The sequence below is a fragment of the Myxocyprinus asiaticus genome, chromosome 27 (assembly GCF_019703515.2).
Source record: "Myxocyprinus asiaticus isolate MX2 ecotype Aquarium Trade chromosome 27, UBuf_Myxa_2, whole genome shotgun sequence".
Lineage (NCBI taxonomy): Eukaryota > Metazoa > Chordata > Actinopteri > Cypriniformes > Catostomidae > Myxocyprinus > Myxocyprinus asiaticus.
In genome coordinates this window covers 10,796,468-10,816,793 of record NC_059370.1, presented here as the reverse complement: position 1 = coordinate 10,816,793, position 20,326 = coordinate 10,796,468, and the positions used below count along the sequence as shown (strand labels likewise).

General features: G+C 37.0%; 1 protein-coding gene and 1 pseudogene across 2 annotated transcripts in view; both read right to left on the bottom strand.

Moving 5' to 3' along the window:
• Positions 1–3: 3 nt before the first annotated feature.
• On the bottom strand, positions 4–11,005 carry LOC127417629 (probable ATP-dependent RNA helicase DDX41; annotated as a pseudogene).
• Positions 11,006–13,737: 2,732 nt separating this feature from the next.
• Positions 13,738–20,326, bottom strand: part of LOC127417591 (protein FAM193B-like) — a 33,955-nt gene continuing 27,366 nt past the window's right edge. For both annotated transcript variants that reach the window (XM_051657620.1, XM_051657621.1), the window contains exon 10: positions 13,738–15,562. In XM_051657620.1, the coding sequence (XP_051513580.1) occupies positions 15,466–15,562 (97 nt within the window). In that variant the 3' untranslated portion in view covers positions 13,738–15,465. The remainder of the gene's footprint in view (positions 15,563–20,326) is intronic.

Here is a 20,326-nt window from a genome sequence, read left to right as displayed (position 1 = left end):
AAGCAACCCGAGCTTGGTCAAAAACAGGATGTTGCAAAAAGATGTATTGAGAGATATAACTGAAGACCTTTTTTGCAGAAAACAAAGAGGGCGCATGAGTTGATGTTCACCATTTATTTACGGTAGATGTGTAGCAAACAAGCAATCGAAAACATGCATGAGCGCGATACAAATATTGCAACACTTCAGAATCAGTACATTATTACATAAAGGAGATCAGTATGAAGGGAAAACAAGCTACTAAAAACTCCACTTGGGAAATTTAAATATAAAATATATACCTTTTTCCTTACACAAAGCTATATTTTTTTACTGTATGTTGTAACAACAAAAATATCAGTCACTGAAATCAATGAAAAGCAAATGTACACAGTTCCTAGAATAATCCATTTCTGTACAATATAATGCAAGACATAACACAGAAGCCTCTCTCCAGGAAAGATGTGATAGAAAAGTAGACAGCATTAGAAGTCCTTGGAGCTGTAGGCCAAGTAGACTTTGCGGCCAATGTTGGTGACCTGTTTTGTCTGCATGGCCTCCAATTTGGGACAGTCTGTGATCCTGTGTCCCAAACCACTGCAAAATGTACAGCCTCTCTCTTCTGGCATGGGAAAAGCAAATAACTAACAAATAAGTCAAAATTAGTTTATCTTTTCATAAGGCACCATAGAGTCTCTCGATACAACCATGCAAATGTTTAAAAAGTGTTGGACAAGTGCTCAATTGGACATGTACACTTGTTGCAGCAATACTGATGTAATTTGTACCTCCAATTTCCAACATTGTCTCATCTCCCGTTTGGAGGACCTGCAGTACAGGAGGAACTTTCTGTTTGGCTTCAACCAGCAGAGCTTTCAGATCCATCAGCACTGACTCATCTAAGGAGAAACCAAGGATTTAGACACGCTCAATGGCACAAATTTATGTCCTCATATAACTGCTTACTCATTCTGCATTGTTGTATTATCTTAGAAAGACAGAAACATAGAAAAAGATAAGGAAACAAAGACAAAACGATACAAGAAAACAAGAGTCAATCAATTAACCAATCAAATACTCACCACATCCTTTGCTGATAAACGTTGTGTCTATGCCGGTCTTTCCGGATCTACCTATTCTGTGGACTGTAGAACAACATGAACATACAAAGTTACTCAATATTAGGGCTGAAAAGATTAGTCGCCGTTACCGACAATGTCGACAAAAAAATGTGTTGTTGAATAGTCGTTTGATCTCATTTAACATAACATGAGATCACATTAAACTCTAATGATGGCACGAGCGAGAGTAGCACTGCAGCTCGTGCCTGACTGAGGAGAGGAGTATTACACAGCTCACAGTCCAGATGCACTCTAAACCTTCCAAAGAGCTTCAGGTGATGTAGATCGCAAAGTATCGGGGAATTATAATGCAAAAATACCAAATAAGTAAATACAGAAGCACTCTCCTTGTGAAGCTGGAGCTGCCGCTCTGCTGAAGCAAAACTTGCGTGTGGAGCATCTTTAAAGGAAACACCCCGGCGTTACATCTTAAATGCAATTATATTTAATGCGTTATATCTTTATTAAAGTTCAAATGATAAGCAGATCAAATATATACCTACAAACTCCAAAACTGGCATTTCTCTGTGCATTCAGCGCCTCTTATATGAGTTGCGCGAATGTCCCGATCTAAGGGGGGAGAGATTGAAACTGCACCCGGCTGAGGGACACTCGTCCCTCGCGCACGCGCACTTAATGCAGCTAGATTATAACGTGATGGCTCGTGACTTATTGAATCATAATACAGTATGTGTCACTGTGCATTTCTTATCGTGAAGAAAACTGGCAATATAAGAAAGAGTTTGTTTTTTTGTGAGTTAAAGATGGATTGAAGTGAACAGAAAGTTGAGAGAGTGTAGTCTTCACCCCATTATACACTGCAACAAAATATGTTTTTGATTTGTTTTTGTTTTGACTTGTTTTCCAATATAAATATCTAAAACTCCTTTAAAACAACATACATTTATTTAAGCAGCTATACTGCAGAAGAAAACATTGCTATCTGAGAATGTTGAATATAATATTAAAAATACAAATATTTTAAAATATCTAAAAATCCTTTAAAAAAAGATGCATTCACCTGAGAAGCAGCATATAAGATATTCAGACTTGCTTTTAGAGAATAGATCTTGAATATAAGTATATGTTGTCTTTACTGCACTCGCAGAAGTATAACCAAGTGAAAAAATACACTTATATACAAAATACACTTATATTTAAGATACATTCTCTTAAAGCAAGTCTAAATATCTTATATGTTGCTTCTCAAGTAAATGTAAATTGTTTTAAGGATTTTTAGACAATTTTAAATGGAAAACAAGACAAAAACACTTGATAACAATAGGATTTTTTGCAGTGAATTTCTTTACTGAATTAAACTTAATAAATAGTATTTTTTCCCCTTTAATTCAGTGAATGTCATTTAGAGGTATTTTTAAAAGATGATTTTGTCCTCTTTATTGTTAGTAAGCACGTTTAATACAACTTTTTAAGTCAGGCACAAGCTGAATAATCGGTTAAGAGCTAATGATTAATCTTTGCAATAACAGTCAAATAATAGTTATAATAATTGTTAGATTAATCGATTATCAAAATAATCGTTAGTTGCAGCCCTACTCAATACACATGTAAAAACTTGAACATGAACATGTGCCAATGATTTGAACACCAACTGTAGTTCTCAATCTCCTCTGGCATGTCATAATTGACTACCTGCTGGATAGCTGGGAAGACCCTACGAAGCAACATCTGTCGCTATCAAGACGTCTTTCTTTCCCTCTTTGAATGCCTCAATGGCTTTCGTTCTCTCTTCCTGGTCTGAAAAGTACACAAGGTTTAGCATTTTCATAACACAGTTGTGCAACACTAAAATCAAAGTAGCAGAAACTGACACCCAGTGGATAATGCCAGTAGCTGCATGGACTCAGCATGCATAAAGCGGATTGATGACGTTTGCTCTAGAAGTAGATTGAGATGGTTGATGTAATACCTTTTTCTCTGTGTATAGCCACTGCCTCCACACCTTTCAGCAGAAGATACTCATGTATGGCATCCACATCTCTTTCTTCTCTGCAAATATTAATACCTGAGACACAACCTTGTGGATACTGTGAGAACTATAACCAGAAGAAAAGACTGTTTAGGATTTCTTGGATATAGCTGGATCATAGATGATGTCTGTAATTGTTTTGTTCAAATACTTCTTCCAATCCCAGCTTAATAGGCAGAGACAACTGTAAGCAAGACATTTGTAGGCTGATTTCCCCAAAAACTGTGAAAACTGTTTGTCTGAACATCCCAACCGCCGTCCCAGCAATACTGGCTCAACCAATGGTGTGGGTTTGGGGCGTGTTTTTCAGCTTTAAAGAAATGTAGAGGCTACATACTGGAGGTGGGGTCTTCTGGAGACACTCTAGTAGATAAACCATTTTAGCCTCTTCTTTGATATACTCCACTTCCTAAAAAAACCCATTAATAAACAAATCAATTACTTAAGAAAAAAAAAATTATATATATATATATATATATATATATATATATATATATATATATATATACACACACACACACACACATACATACATACATACATATATACACACGTTATAATGTACAGATTTAAATAAATACTTTGGGTTCAATACAAGTTAAGCACAATCGACAGCACTTTAACGTTTTCCTACTCTAATGTTTATTTTAAATGCTGGGGTGCCAGACAGGGTTTCTGTCATTTGTACTGAAGTTCGGGTTGTCCGTAATTTTTGTCAAGTTTTTAAAGTAAAGAAAACGTACAATGGTTGCATGCAATACCATCAATAGTTTCACACAAAATAGATGAACCTTTTACCTTGTTAAGAGGATTTTTCACACTGGTAACACCACTCATTGAAAAACATTCAGCACAAGAGAGATTGAAAGGTAAACATCAGAGCATCTTTTTGCAGCTCAGCAGACAACGGTGCGGTGGTGCATTGTGTCTGCTGAGTGTTGATTTCACGCTAAGTTGTTACCTAGTTGGTTAGACACAATGCTGGAAAGTAAATAAATTCCATCTTTTGCTCTCCGTGGCAACGAGCTTATAGCTAACTAGCTAACCACATAGCTACTTTCCTACCTTGTCAGTGTGTAAACATGTATTCACCAAACTGTTTTGTTCAGGATTCACAGTTTGGTACCCCCTTCAACAGAACAATTCCAGTCGTTGCATTTATAAAATGTAATATTTAAAAGTCTGGTTTTCCAGACATTAAAATAGGATACGTAATAAAAGTAGATTTAATAAATAGTATATTTGCCCTGTGTAAATAATAATATATAGGAACTGTATCTAAAATACATAAGGGGTGATAAAAAGAATACTAATACAACAGGCTGGAAAAATAGACATTTACTCATTTTAATATATTATATATATTTTGAATGTGTTGAAACTTGACACCGGGCAACGCACCCTGAAAACTGCATCATTAGATCGGTTTCATGCTGAAGAGCCGCTTAAAAGTATGTTTTTTTTCTCTCTCTCGTAAATGTAAACGAGTGTAAATGCCAACACCATCATATATGTCGAAAGGACTGATGCCTGTCACACAAAACATGAGCTCATTGATGTCATTACATGAGTCTGCTTTTTTATTCCATCAGTTGCTGCTGTATATATTTAGTTTATACATAGGGTTACGTCCTACCTAAGTTTAATGGTGCAACGCTCAAATATTTAGTAGAGTGTAAATTGTGACTTAGTGCCCATTTACGCCACAACTAGGCTAAGTTGTATCGTATGTATAGCTGGTGCAACCGGCCCCTGATGTTTATTAAGCTATTTATTGTATTTTTATTTATTCTTTATTTTAATGGTCAGCATTTGACTGATACTAAACAGCACTGATGTTTATTTAGCTATTTATTGTATTTTTATTTATTCTTTATTTAAATGGTCAGCATTTGACTGATACCAAACATACAGTACTGATGTTTATTTAGCTATTTATTTTATTATTATATATTCTTTATTTTAATGGTCAGCATTTGACTGATACTAAACAAACAGTACTGATGTTTATTTAGCTATTTATTTTATTTGTATTTATTCTTTATTTAAATGGTCAGCCATTGACTGATACTAAACAGTACTGATGTTTATTTAGCTATTTAATGTATTTTTATTTATTCTTTATTTTAATGGTCAGCATTTGACTGATACTAAACTGTACTGATGTTTATTTAGCTATTTATTTTATTTGTATTTATTCTTTATTTAAATGGTCAGCCATTGACTGATACTAAACAGTACTGATGTTTATTTAGCTAATGTATTTTTATTTATTCTTTATTTTAATGGTCAGCATTTGACTGATACTAAACTGTACTGATGTTTATTTAGCTATTTATTTTATTTGAATGTATTCTTTATTTTAATGGTCAGCAACTGACTGATACTAATCATACAGTACTGATGTTTATTTAGTTATTTATTTTATTCTTTATTTTAATGGTCAGCATTTGACTGATACTAAACAAACAGTACTGATTTTTATTTTATTTATTCTTTATTTTAATGGTCAGCAATTGACTAATACTAAACAGTACTGATGTTTATTTAGCTATTTAATTTATTTGTATTTATTCTTTATTTTAATGGTCAGCAACTGACTGATACTAATCATACAGTACTGATGTTTATTTAGTTATTTATTTTATTCTTTATTCTTTATTTTAATGGTCAGCAATTGACTTATACTAAACATACAGTACTGATGTTTTTTAAGCTATTTATTGTATTATTTATTTATTCTTTATTTTCTCAGTGTTCATTTCTAGAATTTGTTGACAATGTATAATAATAATGTAAAATATTCTTTGATAAAAATATTTAAGAAAGCAGCCTTCTGAGTACCTTTGCATAGTCATATCGGTGCAAAATCCACATAGAAAAGGTCTGTTTTCATTCCAGCTCAAAAATTAACTACTTCGGCCACCATATCGGTAATCGGTGAATTTCCCCCCTCTAAAATCGGTATCGGTCTCAAAAATCCCATATCAGTCAGGCTCTAGTTCACACAACAAAAATAGTCAGTCAGCAGGAAGCTTGGGTATCTGGGTACTCACGCCAGTACGCCACTTATCTAATAGTCCGGTATGGGTTTTCCGAGGCTTCTACAGTGGCAGTGAATGCGTATCACATGTTAGAAAGTTTCACTCCTGTAAAAGTTTGCATGCTGCGTCTCCACAACAGTCAGCTGCAATGGATAGGATATATTCTTTTCTTTTCCTGCTGTGATTGGGATCGCGATGAAGGAATACTGCAGACGGAATTAACTTTTTTCCGTGGGTAAAACAAATAAACCGTAATTGAAGGAGTCTTCAGGAGGAGCTCTGTTACCCAGTGTCACATATTCACACTGCCGCGCTCTTTATTCTGGCTCACGTCATCCAGATAAAAGGGAAATCGGGGGTTGGTCTACAGACAGCATGTGTGGCATAATGTTGTTGATAACCACACACACACACACAAAATAATAATAAAAATAAATAATAATTCGACGTGTCCCTCCACTTCTTTATAAAAAGCAAAAATCAAGATTACGGTGAGGTTTTTACAATGTAAGTGAATGGGGGCCAATTTTTGAACATTAAAATACTCACTGTTTTAAAAGTGTAGACGCAAGACATAAATAATATGCGCGTAAACACGATTTTAGTGTGATCAAATCACTTACAAACCTTTTCTGTGTAAAGTTATACCAATTTTACAACTCTGTTACCATGATGATTTTATGTCAACAAATGCTAAAACCCTAAAATGACTGTAAAAATGTCAACTTAAAAAAACTTTACAGTTCAAATAAAACACCCGTTTTAACAGATGAATTAATGTAAGTGCTTTTATAAAATTATAAGCTGCACATTTCTGCCTTTAAACCCTCCAAAAACTTCTATTGTAAGTGCCTCACTGTGACCTCGATTTTTGCTTTTTTAAAGGAGGAACGAGTCAAAATTAATCTTGTGGTAATCAATATTATGCCACAAATGCTGTCAATTGAGCTTAACTTGTACTGAACCCAGAATATTCCTTTAACTTGTAGTGAAAACAGAATATTCTTTAATTATTATAATACTAAATTCTTCTTCATTTGAGAGTTAATAGAAGTTGTTATTATGTTACACTCACTCAATAATGTTCAACACCTTTGTTTTTTTTTTTTACCTGGATGACTTCCAAGCTTGCAGCTCCAGCTCTGCCCACATTAATAGTGATGGGTTGAACTTTTTTGGCAAAGTTCTGGATCTTCTTGGGCATAGTAGCACTGAAGAGCAGCATTCGTCTCTGACCCTAAAACAGATGATAACACCGAGCAAAAGAAAATCTCAAGATCCTGGCAGAAAATCCAGAATTCTTGTTACGCATCATGTGATGTGTGAATATCAATAGTAACCTTAAAATAGGAGAAGATGGTCCTGATGTCCTCTTCAAAACCCATATCAATCATCCTGTCAGCCTCATCCAGAGCCAGATAACGGCAGATGTCTAGACTCACCATCTTCTTGTTCAGCAGGTGCATTAAGTCTGCCTGGAGTGGCCACCATCATGTGCACCGCACTAGAATCCATCACAAAAATGATTACGTTTGTTGTCAGTATTGTTTATATGTACATTGTCCTGCTCACTTCTGTTTCCATAGTAAACAATGTCTTTTTAAATGTCATGAAATACAGGACATAAACCCTTTTAACCAAGTGACTTACTGTTTAACCTCCTCCATTTGTTCTTTAACAGACGGTGCCCCCTCAACCTCTAGCAGTTTACAATAGTATTCAATTCTACTATGAGTCCGCCAGCTCCCTCTACAGGAACAAAGAGAGACATACAACACAGATTACCAGATTGCTGCTGTATCTGTACTGTACAACAGATAAAATAAATTAAGTTATACATGTCCTGCCTGCCTCTTGACGTATATGATAAGTGAAACATGTTTGATACATCATCGTGTTACAACTACCACTTTCCTATTTCTCATTTGATTATTTCAGTATTTGTCATATTTCTGGCATCCAGCATGTGCTTACAGAAGGGCAGATGATGAGGCCGTAGGGTCCCTCCCTCTTACAGAAGGGCAGCTATTTCTCCTGCTCTGGACAAAACATGATGATGGGCAGCGTGAACACAAGGGTCTTCTCTGAGCCGTTGAAGGCAATGCCAATCATGTCCCTGCCTGAGAGACTAGACAGACAGAAAACAATATATATATATATATATATATATAGGTCACCAGTAACATTATAAATGATGATTAAATGATTTAAGGGTTGACTTTGGGTTCTTTTAGAACTGTGGACTTCTAGAAAGTCTCTTTAAAAAAAAACAAAAAATTAACACTGGTCTACTGGCATTGTCCAAACAATGCCATTTTTGTCATTCTTTCTGAAATTCATGAAAATTCCCACCACAGTGTCATTTCCAGCACATCTCAAATTCTGTATTGTGTTCAATAGAATTCTGTGGTGGAAATGTCATTTTGAAATAAAATGGTCAACTCTGTCTTGCTGAGGATAATTTCATATGTAACATTTTATGTATCCTAAAATACACACAAATATATAACAGTTTCACACTTTTAGCATGAAATTAGAGCAAAATATGCAAAAGTAGAGCTTGATTTTGAAATGAAGGCTAGTAAAAATATTCTGCTCAAAAGTGGTATTTACTTCACTTGTCATCACTTCATTTACATCACTTGTCTCATATTTCATCTTAAGCATGCTTTTCTTCCCCCTTAGTAACAAAATACACGTAACTTTTGATGAAATTTTACTGTGGAAAAATTGTTTGGTGTGGTGGAATTAACGGCATAACTGAGGTACACTTTTTATATATATATATATTGTGAATTTCCGAACAATTGAAAATAAATAATTTTCACACATTAAATACTGAAATGGCTTATGTTTTTGTTTATTTCACTCCTTGTTTAGGTTAACAGTTTTAAAAATGTAATAATTTGTGTTTTATACTGGATTTTAACAGTTTAGTAGTCAGGGTCAAGGCTAAAACAGTCAAATCTATACATAAAAGGTCTTTGAAAAGTACCAAAAATAATATGATGTAAACACTTTCTAATATGAGACCTTACAGAACTTTACAAAAAGGTGTAATCTGTTCGTTTGAATAAAAATCAACCCCAGGGACACTGTAGTAGACAAAGTTGAAGAAACACCCTTAAAGGGATAGTGTGATGAGGAGGAGGGCATGGCCGGGCCGTGAGGATGCACGCCTGGCGCTGAGTTGCCCCAGTCAGCGGGAGAGAGAGATGAGGAGGAGCCGGAGATACCAGAGAGAGAAAGGGAGCTGTGTGTGTGTCGATCGGTGTTTTGGCTATGCTGAAAAGCAGTTTTTTGTTGTGTTTTGTTTATTAAAAGTCTTTTTGGTTGATAACCCGGTCCTCCGCCTCCTGGCGAACCACTCCAGTACCACCGGATCTTGTATCCTCACGGCCCGGCCACACCCTCCTCCTCATCACAGATAGTTCATCCAAAAATGAAAATTCCCATAATTTACTCATCCTCATGCCATCCCAGATGTGTATGACTTTCTTTCAACTGAACACGAATGAAGATTTTTAGAAGAACTTCTCAGCTGTTTTGATCCATACAATGCAAGTAAATGGGTGCCACAATTTTGAAGCTCCAAAAATCACATCAAGTCAGCATAAAAGTAATCCATATGACTCCATTGGTTAAATTAATGTCTTTAGAAGTGATATGATAGGTGTGGATGAGAAACAGATCCCTTTCACATTCTTCTTCTCGTATTTTTGGTGATTCACATTCTTCATGCATATTGCCTCCTACTGGGCAGGGAGAACAAATTCTAGCGAAAAAGGACTTCAATAAATATTGATTTGTTTCTCACCCACACCTATCATATCACTTCTGAAGATACGAATTAAAACGCTGGAGTCGTATGGATTACTTTTATGATGTCTATGTATGCTTTTTGGAGCACCAAAATTTGGTCACCATTCACTTGCATTGTGAGGACCTACAGAGCTGAAATATTCTTCTAAAAATCATAATTTGTGTTCTTCAGAAGAAATAAAGTCATACACATCTGGGATGGCATGAGGGTGAGTAAATGATGACAGAATTTCCATTTTTGGATGAACCATCCCTTTAAATTATATTTTAATCATACGAAATTGCTAAAATATGGAATGTTTTCAAACAGGTTTCTTGAAAACTCCTAAAACCATCAAAAACCCTCTGGCACTGTATGATAATGACTGTATATTGCCCGGCAGGAAAATAGCCCCGCATGCTGACTCACATGGTTGGGATTCCTTGAATCTGAATGGGTGTCGGGTGAACGATTCCTTTCTTCTTCAGTCCTTACAGAACGGCTGCAAAACCATTAAAGTTGAGAATTGGCCATTAGCGAGACACTCTGAATGAGGTACTGCAGGTAAAATAGGTGCAATGGATCTTACCCTGAGGAAACTTCATCTCTCTAAAGCTCTTAATTCCTCCACGAGAATATGGTACTTCTTTCGAGCACGTTCGTGTCACGTTGGTGGCATGCTGAGAATGTAACAAGGTGCTTTCCAGCTGAAGTGAAAGAAAGATCTGTTTGTTTTACAGGCGGCAAAAACACAAAGAAAGTGTTTTTGACATCTGACAGAGATGGAAAGGCAACAACCACCTTGTTTTTATTGGGTCTTCGTATGTGATACCTTTGGCCATTTCCTTCACAGACATCAAAGCTGATAAAACATTGAAAGACACTGAAAGAAACATACTGTTTACCAAATATATATATATATATATATATATATATATATATATATATATATATATATATATATATAGAAAATTGGGAAATGACTCTGTGACTGCTTACCTCTGCCTTCAGCCACGCTCTCCAGAATCTTTTCTTTCTCTTTCAACTGTTTCTCCTTAGCTGACTCCTTTCGTGCTACAATTGTTATTGTAAATAGAAAGAATACAATTCCATTACAATTCTAAAAGGAATTCAACTGGAACTACTTACAGAATGTATTTACATAGGTTATAAATACTGTCAATTGCATTAATATGATCAAAATATAATACAACTTCTAAAAGGGCACTCCCTGGAAAAAAATCATTTACAGTACATATAGCTTTATAAAATTAAACTTCAACTATCAGCATTTCTGAGATGTTTATGCAAATGACTTCTTATGTTCTTTTTTATAATGGTTCAAACAAAACATGTCATGTTAAACATTATATACAGACTGTTAAAAAAACAAAACAAAAAAACAATAGTACAGAATGCATTGTGAAGTGCAAAGACCTTTGTTGGTGCTGGTCCAGTAGACTGACGTTGGATCGTGGGCCAAGACCTCATCTTCATTTTCTGCTCTCCTCCACTGTCTTTGTCCCTCTTCTGTAAGCCCTTTCCCATGGAAATGCTTTACCTTCTGGAGCTGTGGACCACATAATAGAACATCTTATTTAAATATCAAGGAAAACGGGGGCCTGGGTAGCTCAGCGAGTATTGACGCTGACTACCACCCCTGGAGTCACAAGTTCGAATCCAGGGCGTGCTGTGTGACTCCAGACATGTCTCCTAAGCAACCAAATTGGCCCGGTTGCTAGGGAGGGTAGAGTCACACGGGGTAACCTCCTCGTGGTCGCTATAACGTGGTTCTCGCTCTCGGTGGGGCGCGTGGTAAGTTGTGCGTGGATGCCCGGAGAATAGCGTGGGCCTCCACACGCACTACGTCTCCGCGGTAACGCGCTCAGCAAGTCACGTGATAAGATGCGCGGATTGACAGACTCAGACGCGGAAGCAACTGAGATGCGTCCTCCGCCACCCGGATTGAGGCACATTGGGAATTCCAAATTGAGGAGAAAAAGGGAGAAAAAACAAAAACAATAAAAAAATAAAAATATCAAGGAAAACAGATTTTACTGACATCCCCCTGATCAAATGAGACAGTTCCTCAAGAACCTGTGTGACGTGTTACAAGGGCAATAACAGAAGTCCACCACAGAGATGCCGCAGGACAATAATACACAATTGTCTTGACAGTGAATGCCCGTACTGAAATCTTAGTAGAGGTTGCTTACCATCTGCTGTTTTCTGACCTTAACAGGAACATATGGCACATGGTCGTCATTCTCTGAGCCCTCTGATGCTGACCTCTCCTCACTGTAGTTTCTCTGAGAATTTCAGAGTAAGTCATACAGCATTATATTCCATACATGGGCAGCTGATGCGTAACTTAAGCTGATATCTCATATCCTAACTTTTATGTTTTTTTTTTTGTTTTTTGTTTTTAAGATATCAGATAAAAAAAAAAAAAGTGGGAATTCCTTACAGGGGCTTTTTTCCCCCCACACTTTGATTTTCGTGGGTATTTTTGTCACTTTCAGTAGCATTTTTTGCCCCAAGCCCCCAATAATTTCTGACCCTGTCCTGCAGTGCGAAAAAATTTCGTTTGAAAGCAAAAACATTATATTTAGTCTCACAATTAACAACACAAGGTCACACTGCATGTATAATAATAATAATAATAAACACAAACTATATATTTTATAAAAATCAAACAGCAGTTCTGGAGCACACTTTCTATCATTTTAGGGTTACTGCAAGTTATAACGCTACAAAGCAGGGTGAAAAAGTACAGAGTAAAATGTATAATTATAAGTTTGTTAATAGCCTAGTCTTTTTCTTAATTAAGTACTTAACAGTAGTTCTAAAATAACAATCACTCAAACACGTTAGCTAAAATCCTACACATTTATCTGATTATATAAACTGCTCCATGTTAGAAGACTAAAGCAAATATTACATTAAATATAACAATATAATCACACTTTTAATATAGTGAAAGTGGCATGAATATGTTGTTCGAATATTTACTGTATTTCCATCAGTGCTCCAAAAACTATTTCATTAATGTCCGATAACTCAACTTTTTGGAATGGTTTTCTACTTCCATGGTGTTCGAAGCAACTGAGTACAGTTATGAATATAATTTAGAGATAATATTTAGTGCAGCAACGTTTGATAAATGTCACAATAAACTCTTGCATGCTACACTGCCAGAGCCTCTGCGACATACAAGTTACGTAAACTACGTTGGCCCAAAAAGGACTTAAAGACATGTGTTTCAATAGAGAGCTAAAAAGAGTGGCAATGCATAATGCAGCAGTCCCATTGACATGAGTGGTAGCGAGGAGACATGAGGCCACTCTTTTCGAATGGATGTCTTGGAGATGCTCGAGTGTGCTTAATAAACTGCTTTTGTGAAGAAACAGCTTATCACTTAATCAACTGACCACCTGTCCACTAATCTTCAACATGTTTTACACTAAAAAAAATCATTTTAGAATTGACTATGTGTAGAGCTTACTACGATAAATCTGCAGTTTTATAAGAAAAAACAGACAATTTTGCGACAGGTAATTGTCAGTTTACGGCTCTCCCCATTCATTTGCATTTCCACAAATGGTAACTTGCTGTTGTAACACCTAAACGTTCTTTTACGTAAAGCCAGTAAACTTAAATTTGGGACTAAACGAAAAACAGAAGTGTACTTGTTTATTATCTTAATGTTCTTAGTGTCTTTTGGAATTTTATTAGATTTTTTCCATTTCTGTAAAATATGTATTTCATGCAAGAAGTTTATAAAGCCAACACCACACAGTGTTTTTTTTCTTCTCAAAACTGTCATGTTTTAATCTTTCAGCATGAAAGATTTTCACAGTATCAAAAGTGAATAATAATAATAATTATAATAATAAAAAACAACAAAATAAAACAAAGCCAACATACACTTGGCCATTAATGGTATAGTATAAATCTACATTCCAGATGTTTAAAGATAATGTTTCTAGTTTAATATAACCTGGATAAAGTCAAAGATGTGAACAAAAATATGAAAACAAAACCTCAAACAGATTTAAAAATGACCATTTTCATCACAATCCTTCAATGGAAAATGTTATGTTGTTTATCATATACCCAGACCCTAATTTCCAACATACTGATAGTTTGGATTTTACACCAGAAGGGGCTCAACGTCAGGGACACAAAGCCATGGTTAGGGCAAATAATAGATGTTACAAGTGCTGTACCATTGAGTAGAATCATAAAGCCTCTTAAATCATCATAAAATGTTCATGATTAGCAAATGTAACATATTCAGGAAAAAAAGAAAATAAAAATGAAGACAGGTCTGAACTTGTTACACACCAGTGGACTACACAAGCAGAACTGCTGCAAGTGTCTGGATGTATAAAAACAGCTCTGATACCATCATGCAGCAAAACAAGAGTGATGTCGCACTTCCAAAACTTACAACAGCATTGTGGACGTGGTCACAGCACAGAACTATATCCAAACCACCACATGGGAGGATCAACAGGTATACCAACATGATATTTCAGTCAGGGAATCTTGCCAACACTCAGGCTGGAACAGCATATCATAAGGAGTGGAAAGACGGGGGACAGTTTTGTAGTAGCCTATTCTTGTCAGTTTTACGCATCATGCAAGGGAAACGCAGCTCATATTCTCGTTTTATAAAAGTGACAGTCAACGTATACAGGTCTTTAAAAATCAGTTCATTTAGTGTTGATTATTTTTCTTGCTTTCTTTTAAAATGAAAAAGTTTCATTTCACAAGTCATACATTGTAAGCATAGGTCAATTAATCTTGTTCATGTTAATGGATATTAAAGTCCATGTGCACAGTTCACTGTTTGTGCATTTAAACCGTCACAGCTGCATATTAAGCACAGCACTCAGCCTTACAAATTTGACTGTGAATGTGAATGGTATAGTATAAAAATCTATCTAGTTGACAGTTGTACAAACTAAAACACATCAGTGAATACAAGTCTTTGCTGACTTTTACCTCCATTGTGAAAATCAGACATGATAAAGCAACTTGAGCTTTGTTTTGTTCTTTTTGCATCTATTCTAAAACTACAGTATATTTTCAGAGTGAGTGGTGTCCACAAAAATGCATGATTGTGAAATTAAACCAGAGAAGTAACTTTTTAACCACATGAAGAGATTATAAAAGTGTTGATATAGGTCAAATTTCTTAAAATGTTTTTATTGTAAAATCACGGTGTACATACTAAATATATAGATGCATCGGATCGGTATCCAAATGTCTTTTAGCGAGTTATGCAAAAACAAGATGCAGATTTTAGGACTGAGATCAAAATGCTGTGCAATCCCACGCTAACAACAGGTCAAATAAAAACACGTTGGACGATTGGTGGTCAAAATCAAGGTCCCGTGGCTTAGAAGCAGAAAGTGTTGGGAGAGTGAACAAACTTTGAGTGTTAAGTACAGTAACCAAAGGCCAAACTGGTTTAAAGTACAGTCTTGCTGGGAGGGGGGTCTGTTTACCATCACCCATCTGTTACTGAGCTGCATTTGAGGGCATCTTTTTGAGGCTGAAGTTGGACCAGTTCACGGCCACCTTCTGTCGGGTTTGTTTAGCAGAGTCAAGGCAAAACCTAAGAAAATGAAGACATCAAGACAAAGACAGTCAGAAACTAGATTTTCCCTTTTACTGATTCTACACCAGGGTTGGACAAAATGGCCAATTACCAATTACTATTACCAATATTTGATATATACTAATATATACAGTACTGTGCATAAGTTTTAGACACTTGTGAAAAATGTTGCATAGTGAGGATGTCTTCAAAAATAATGACAAATAGTTTTCATTGATCACTTAATGTCATACAAAGTCCAGTAAACATAAAAAAGCTAAATCAATATTCGGTGTGACCATCTCTGCCTTCAAAACAGCACCAATTCTCCTAGGTACACCTGGACACAGTTTTTCTTGGTTGTTGGCAGATAGCACATTCAAAACATCTTGGAGAATTCGCCACAGTTCTTCTATCTATTTAGGCTGTCTCAATTGCTTCTGTCTCTATATGTAATCTCAGACTGACACGATGTTCAGTGGGGGGCTTTGTGGGGGCCATGACATCTGTTGCAGGGCTCCCTGTTCTTCTATTCTAATCTTTTCTATTTGCAAAAGTAATGTTTGGGAATCTAACATTTATATTTCCTATTGACACACTAAAGCTGAAGATATAAATAATCTTTTTTTCTTAATATTTTTATTGATTCCAACAAATGACAAGAATAAATTTAACCACAGAATTATGCATTCGGAATCAACTTATAACCCTTTATAACCCCCCAATTGCCCCCTGCACTACCCCTCACTAGGACCATTCCAAATGAGACAAATAACTGCCCCATTTTCTGCCATAAATTGGCAGGTTCCCCAACAGTCTGGAATTCATCTCCTGCCACTTTACCCAACTCGGTGCACCACTCACGAAATGAGGGTGCATCAGTTGACTTCCATCTCCTTAGGATTAGCTGTCTGCCAATCATCATGCTGGTTAGGACCCAGCTTTTTATGTTTTTATCTCCAATATTGAAGCCCCGTCCCCCAGACTCCGAATTAGCAGGGAGTAATACACTAATGCCTCATGACCTTTTCCAAAAGCAGTAATCACCACTTCCAGAGTATCTGGCACTTTAGGGGGGTGTGTGCTACTCCCAAAAACTATAAATACCTATATAATTGAGATCTGAGAATCCCAAAATGATGAATCAAATTTTTAAAGGATCTCAACACTCCACTCTCATATAGGTCACAGAGTATATTAACCCCCCTCACAATCCAATCTGACCAACAGAAAGGGGACTTATTAATACATATTTTAGGGTTCAGCCATATGCTTGAGGCAACGTTTAAATAAATATCCGAGTTAAACACTCTGGACAATTTTGTCCATATCGAGTGCAAATGCGAGATAACGGGGTGTGACTTAACTTCTCCAATTAGTTTGATAGAAGGGCTTTGCAGTGGAGAGATGGGGCTAGAACTTCCTTTTCAATACAAAACCAGGGAGGGGTTCTCTCAGGTGGAAGCGACCAATGAGCCAAATGTCTGAGACCGAACACATAATAATAAAACAAAATCTTGGGTAGGCCTAACCCACCTTTGTCAATCGGCCTATGAAACTTATTGAAATGTAACCTGGGACGCTTACCATTCCAAATGAAGGACTTCGCTATGCTATCAAATTGCTAAGAGAGGGGGACATCTACAGGGAGAGATTGTAGCAGGTAGTTAAATTTTAGAATACAATTCATTTTAATTACATTAACCTTCAAAATCATAGATAAATGTAATGAAGCCCACCTGCCCACATCGCTCGAAAACCTTTTTATTGAGGGATCAGAATTAACTCCAAATCTGACAAATTTGCTGGGAATAAAATGCCCAAATACTTAATGGCCTGTTTGGGCCACTGGAAGGCGCCCGGCTGAAAAGCCGTTACTGGGCAGTACGCTGTCAGAGCCAAAGCTTCGGATTTAGACCAATTAACTCTGTATCCCGAAAACTTGGAAAAAGAATGAATAATTCTATGGAGGCAAGGCATAAATCTAGTAGGGTCGGAGACAAATAATAAAATATCATCTGTGTAAAGCAAAAGCTTATGTGCCACACCCCCCGCCACCACCCCTGGAAAACCATCTTCCCTTCTTATCGTGGCTGCTAATGGTTCCAGGGCAAGACAGAACAATAATGGGGAAAGAGGGCAACCCTGCCTGGTGCCCCTATCCAGAGTAAAGTGATCTGAAATTAATCTATTCGTTTGTACCGCCGCCACCGGGTGTCTATAAAGTAACTTAATCCATCCAATAAAAGTATTCCCAAACCCATATATTTCCAAAATCTTAAAAAGATAATCCCATTCTACCATATCAAACGCCTTTTCGGCGTCAAGTGAGATAGCAGCGACCGGAGTCTGATCATTTGCCACTGACCACATAATATTGATGAGACGCCTAATGTTATCAGAAGAGCTGCAGCCCCGAATAAACCCCACCTAATCTATATGTACAAGAGATGTCATAACTTAGTCGGTTAGCCAAAATTTTTTTACATCTTAAATTTTAACATCTAGCTGGATCAGGGAAATTGGATGCTAACTTTAACACTCACTTGGATCTTTGTCCTTTTTAAGAACCAGACTGATCCGGGCTTGTGTCATGGTTGGTGGAAGCTTCCCATTCTTTAATGATTCTGTATAAACTTCTAACAAAATTGGAGCCAGTTCTGTAGCATAAGATCTAAAAAACTCGGCGGCAAAGCCGTCTGGCCCCGGAGTCTTGCCTGTAGGCAGGGCATTAATTACCTCGTCAAGCTCCTCCAAGGTTATCTCAGAATCAATACAATGTTTTCGCTCAGTCATCAGTTTAGGGAGATCTAATGGTTCCACAAAGTTTCTAATATCTTCATCAGTAGACGAAGACGTGGAACTATAAAGATTAAGCTAGAATTCTTTAAAAGCATTATTAATATCAATGGCCGAGGTAAATATTCACCACCAGCAGATTTCACTGAGGGAAAGGTAGAAAAATACTCTCTCTGCTTTATATATCTAGCTTCCCTGCTTTGTCCCCCGACTAAAAGTATGACTGTCTTGCCCTGAATAGCCAAAACTCCACCTTCCGCGACAAAATAGTATTCTATATCTGTATTTCAATCGGGTCAATTCTCTGAGACCTTCGGACGACATTCCCCGCTTCAGCTCTACCTCGGCACTTTTAATATTCCCTTCCAACTCCACGAGTTCTCGTGCCCTGGATTTTTTGATGAATGAGGCATACTGTATGATCCGGCCCCTAAGAACCGCTTTAAGTGCCTCCCAAACCACGCGCACAGAGGATACCGAGGACCAGTTGGTCTCCATATAAACATTGATTTCAGCCTTCAACATTTGTTGAAATTGAGGATTTTGCAAAAGGGATACATTAAATCACCAACCACAGTTGTGCTTAAAAGTTTGCATACCATGGCAGAAATTGTGAAATTTTGGCACTGATTTTTTTTTTTAAGGACAGTGATCATATGAAGCCATTTATCATCACAAAGTTGTTTGGCTCCTTTTTAAATCATAATGATAACAGAAATCACCCAAATGGCCCTGATCAAAAGTTTAAATACCCTTCAATGTTTGGCCTTGTTACAGACACACAAGGTGACACACACAGTTTTAAATGGCAATTAAAGGTTAACTTCCCACACCTGTGGCTTTTTAAATTGCAATTAGTGCCTGTGTATAAATAGTCAATGAGTTTGTTAGCTCTCATGTGGATGCACTGAGCAGGCTAGATACTGAGCCATGGGGAGCAGAAAAGAACTTTCAAAAGACCTGCGTAACAAAATAATGGAACTTTATAAAGATGGAAAAGGATATAAAAAGATATCCAAAGCCTCGAAAATGCCAGTAAGTACTGTTCAATCACTTATTAAGAAGTGGAAAATTCGGGGACCTCTTGATACCAAGCCAAGGTCAGGTAGACCAAGAAAGATTTCAGCCACAACTGCCAGAAGAATTGTTCGGGGTACAAAAAAAAAAAAAACCCACAGGTAACTTCAGGAGAAATACAGGCTGCTCTGGAAAAAGACAGTGTGGTTGTTTCAAGGAGCACAATATGACAATACTTGAACAAAAATGAGCTGCATGGTCGAGTTGCCAGAAAGAAGCCTTTACTGCCCCAAAAAAGCCCTGATACAATATGCCCGACAACACCTTGACACGCCTCACAGTTTCTGGCACACTGTAATTTGGAGTGACGAAACCAAAATAGAGCTTTATGGTCACATAAGCGCTACGTTTGGAGAGGGGTCAACAAGGCCTATAGTGAAAAGAATACCATCCCCACTGTGAAGCATGGTGGTGGCTCACTGATGTTTTGGGGGTGTGTGAGCTCTAAAAGCACGGGGAATCTTGTGAAAATTGATGGCAAGATGAATGCAGCATGTTATCAGAAAATAATGGCAGACAATTTGCATTCTTCTGCATGAAAGCTGCGCATGGGACGCTCTTGGACTTCCCAGCATGACAATGACCCAAAGCACAAGGCCAAGTTGACCCTCCAGTGGTTACAGCAGAAAAAGGTGAAGGTTCTGGAGTGGCCATCACAGTCTCCTGACCTTAATATTATTGAGCCACTCTGGGGAGATCTCAAACGTGTGGTTCATGCAAGACCTGGAGGCATTTTGCCAAGACGAATGGGCAGCTATACCACCTGCAAGAATTTGGGGCCTCATAGACAACTATTACAAAAGACTGCACGATGTCATTAAGGCTAAAGGGGGAAATACACAGTATTAAGAACTAAGGGTATGCAGACTTTTGAACAGGGGTCATTTCATTTTTTTCTTTGTTGCC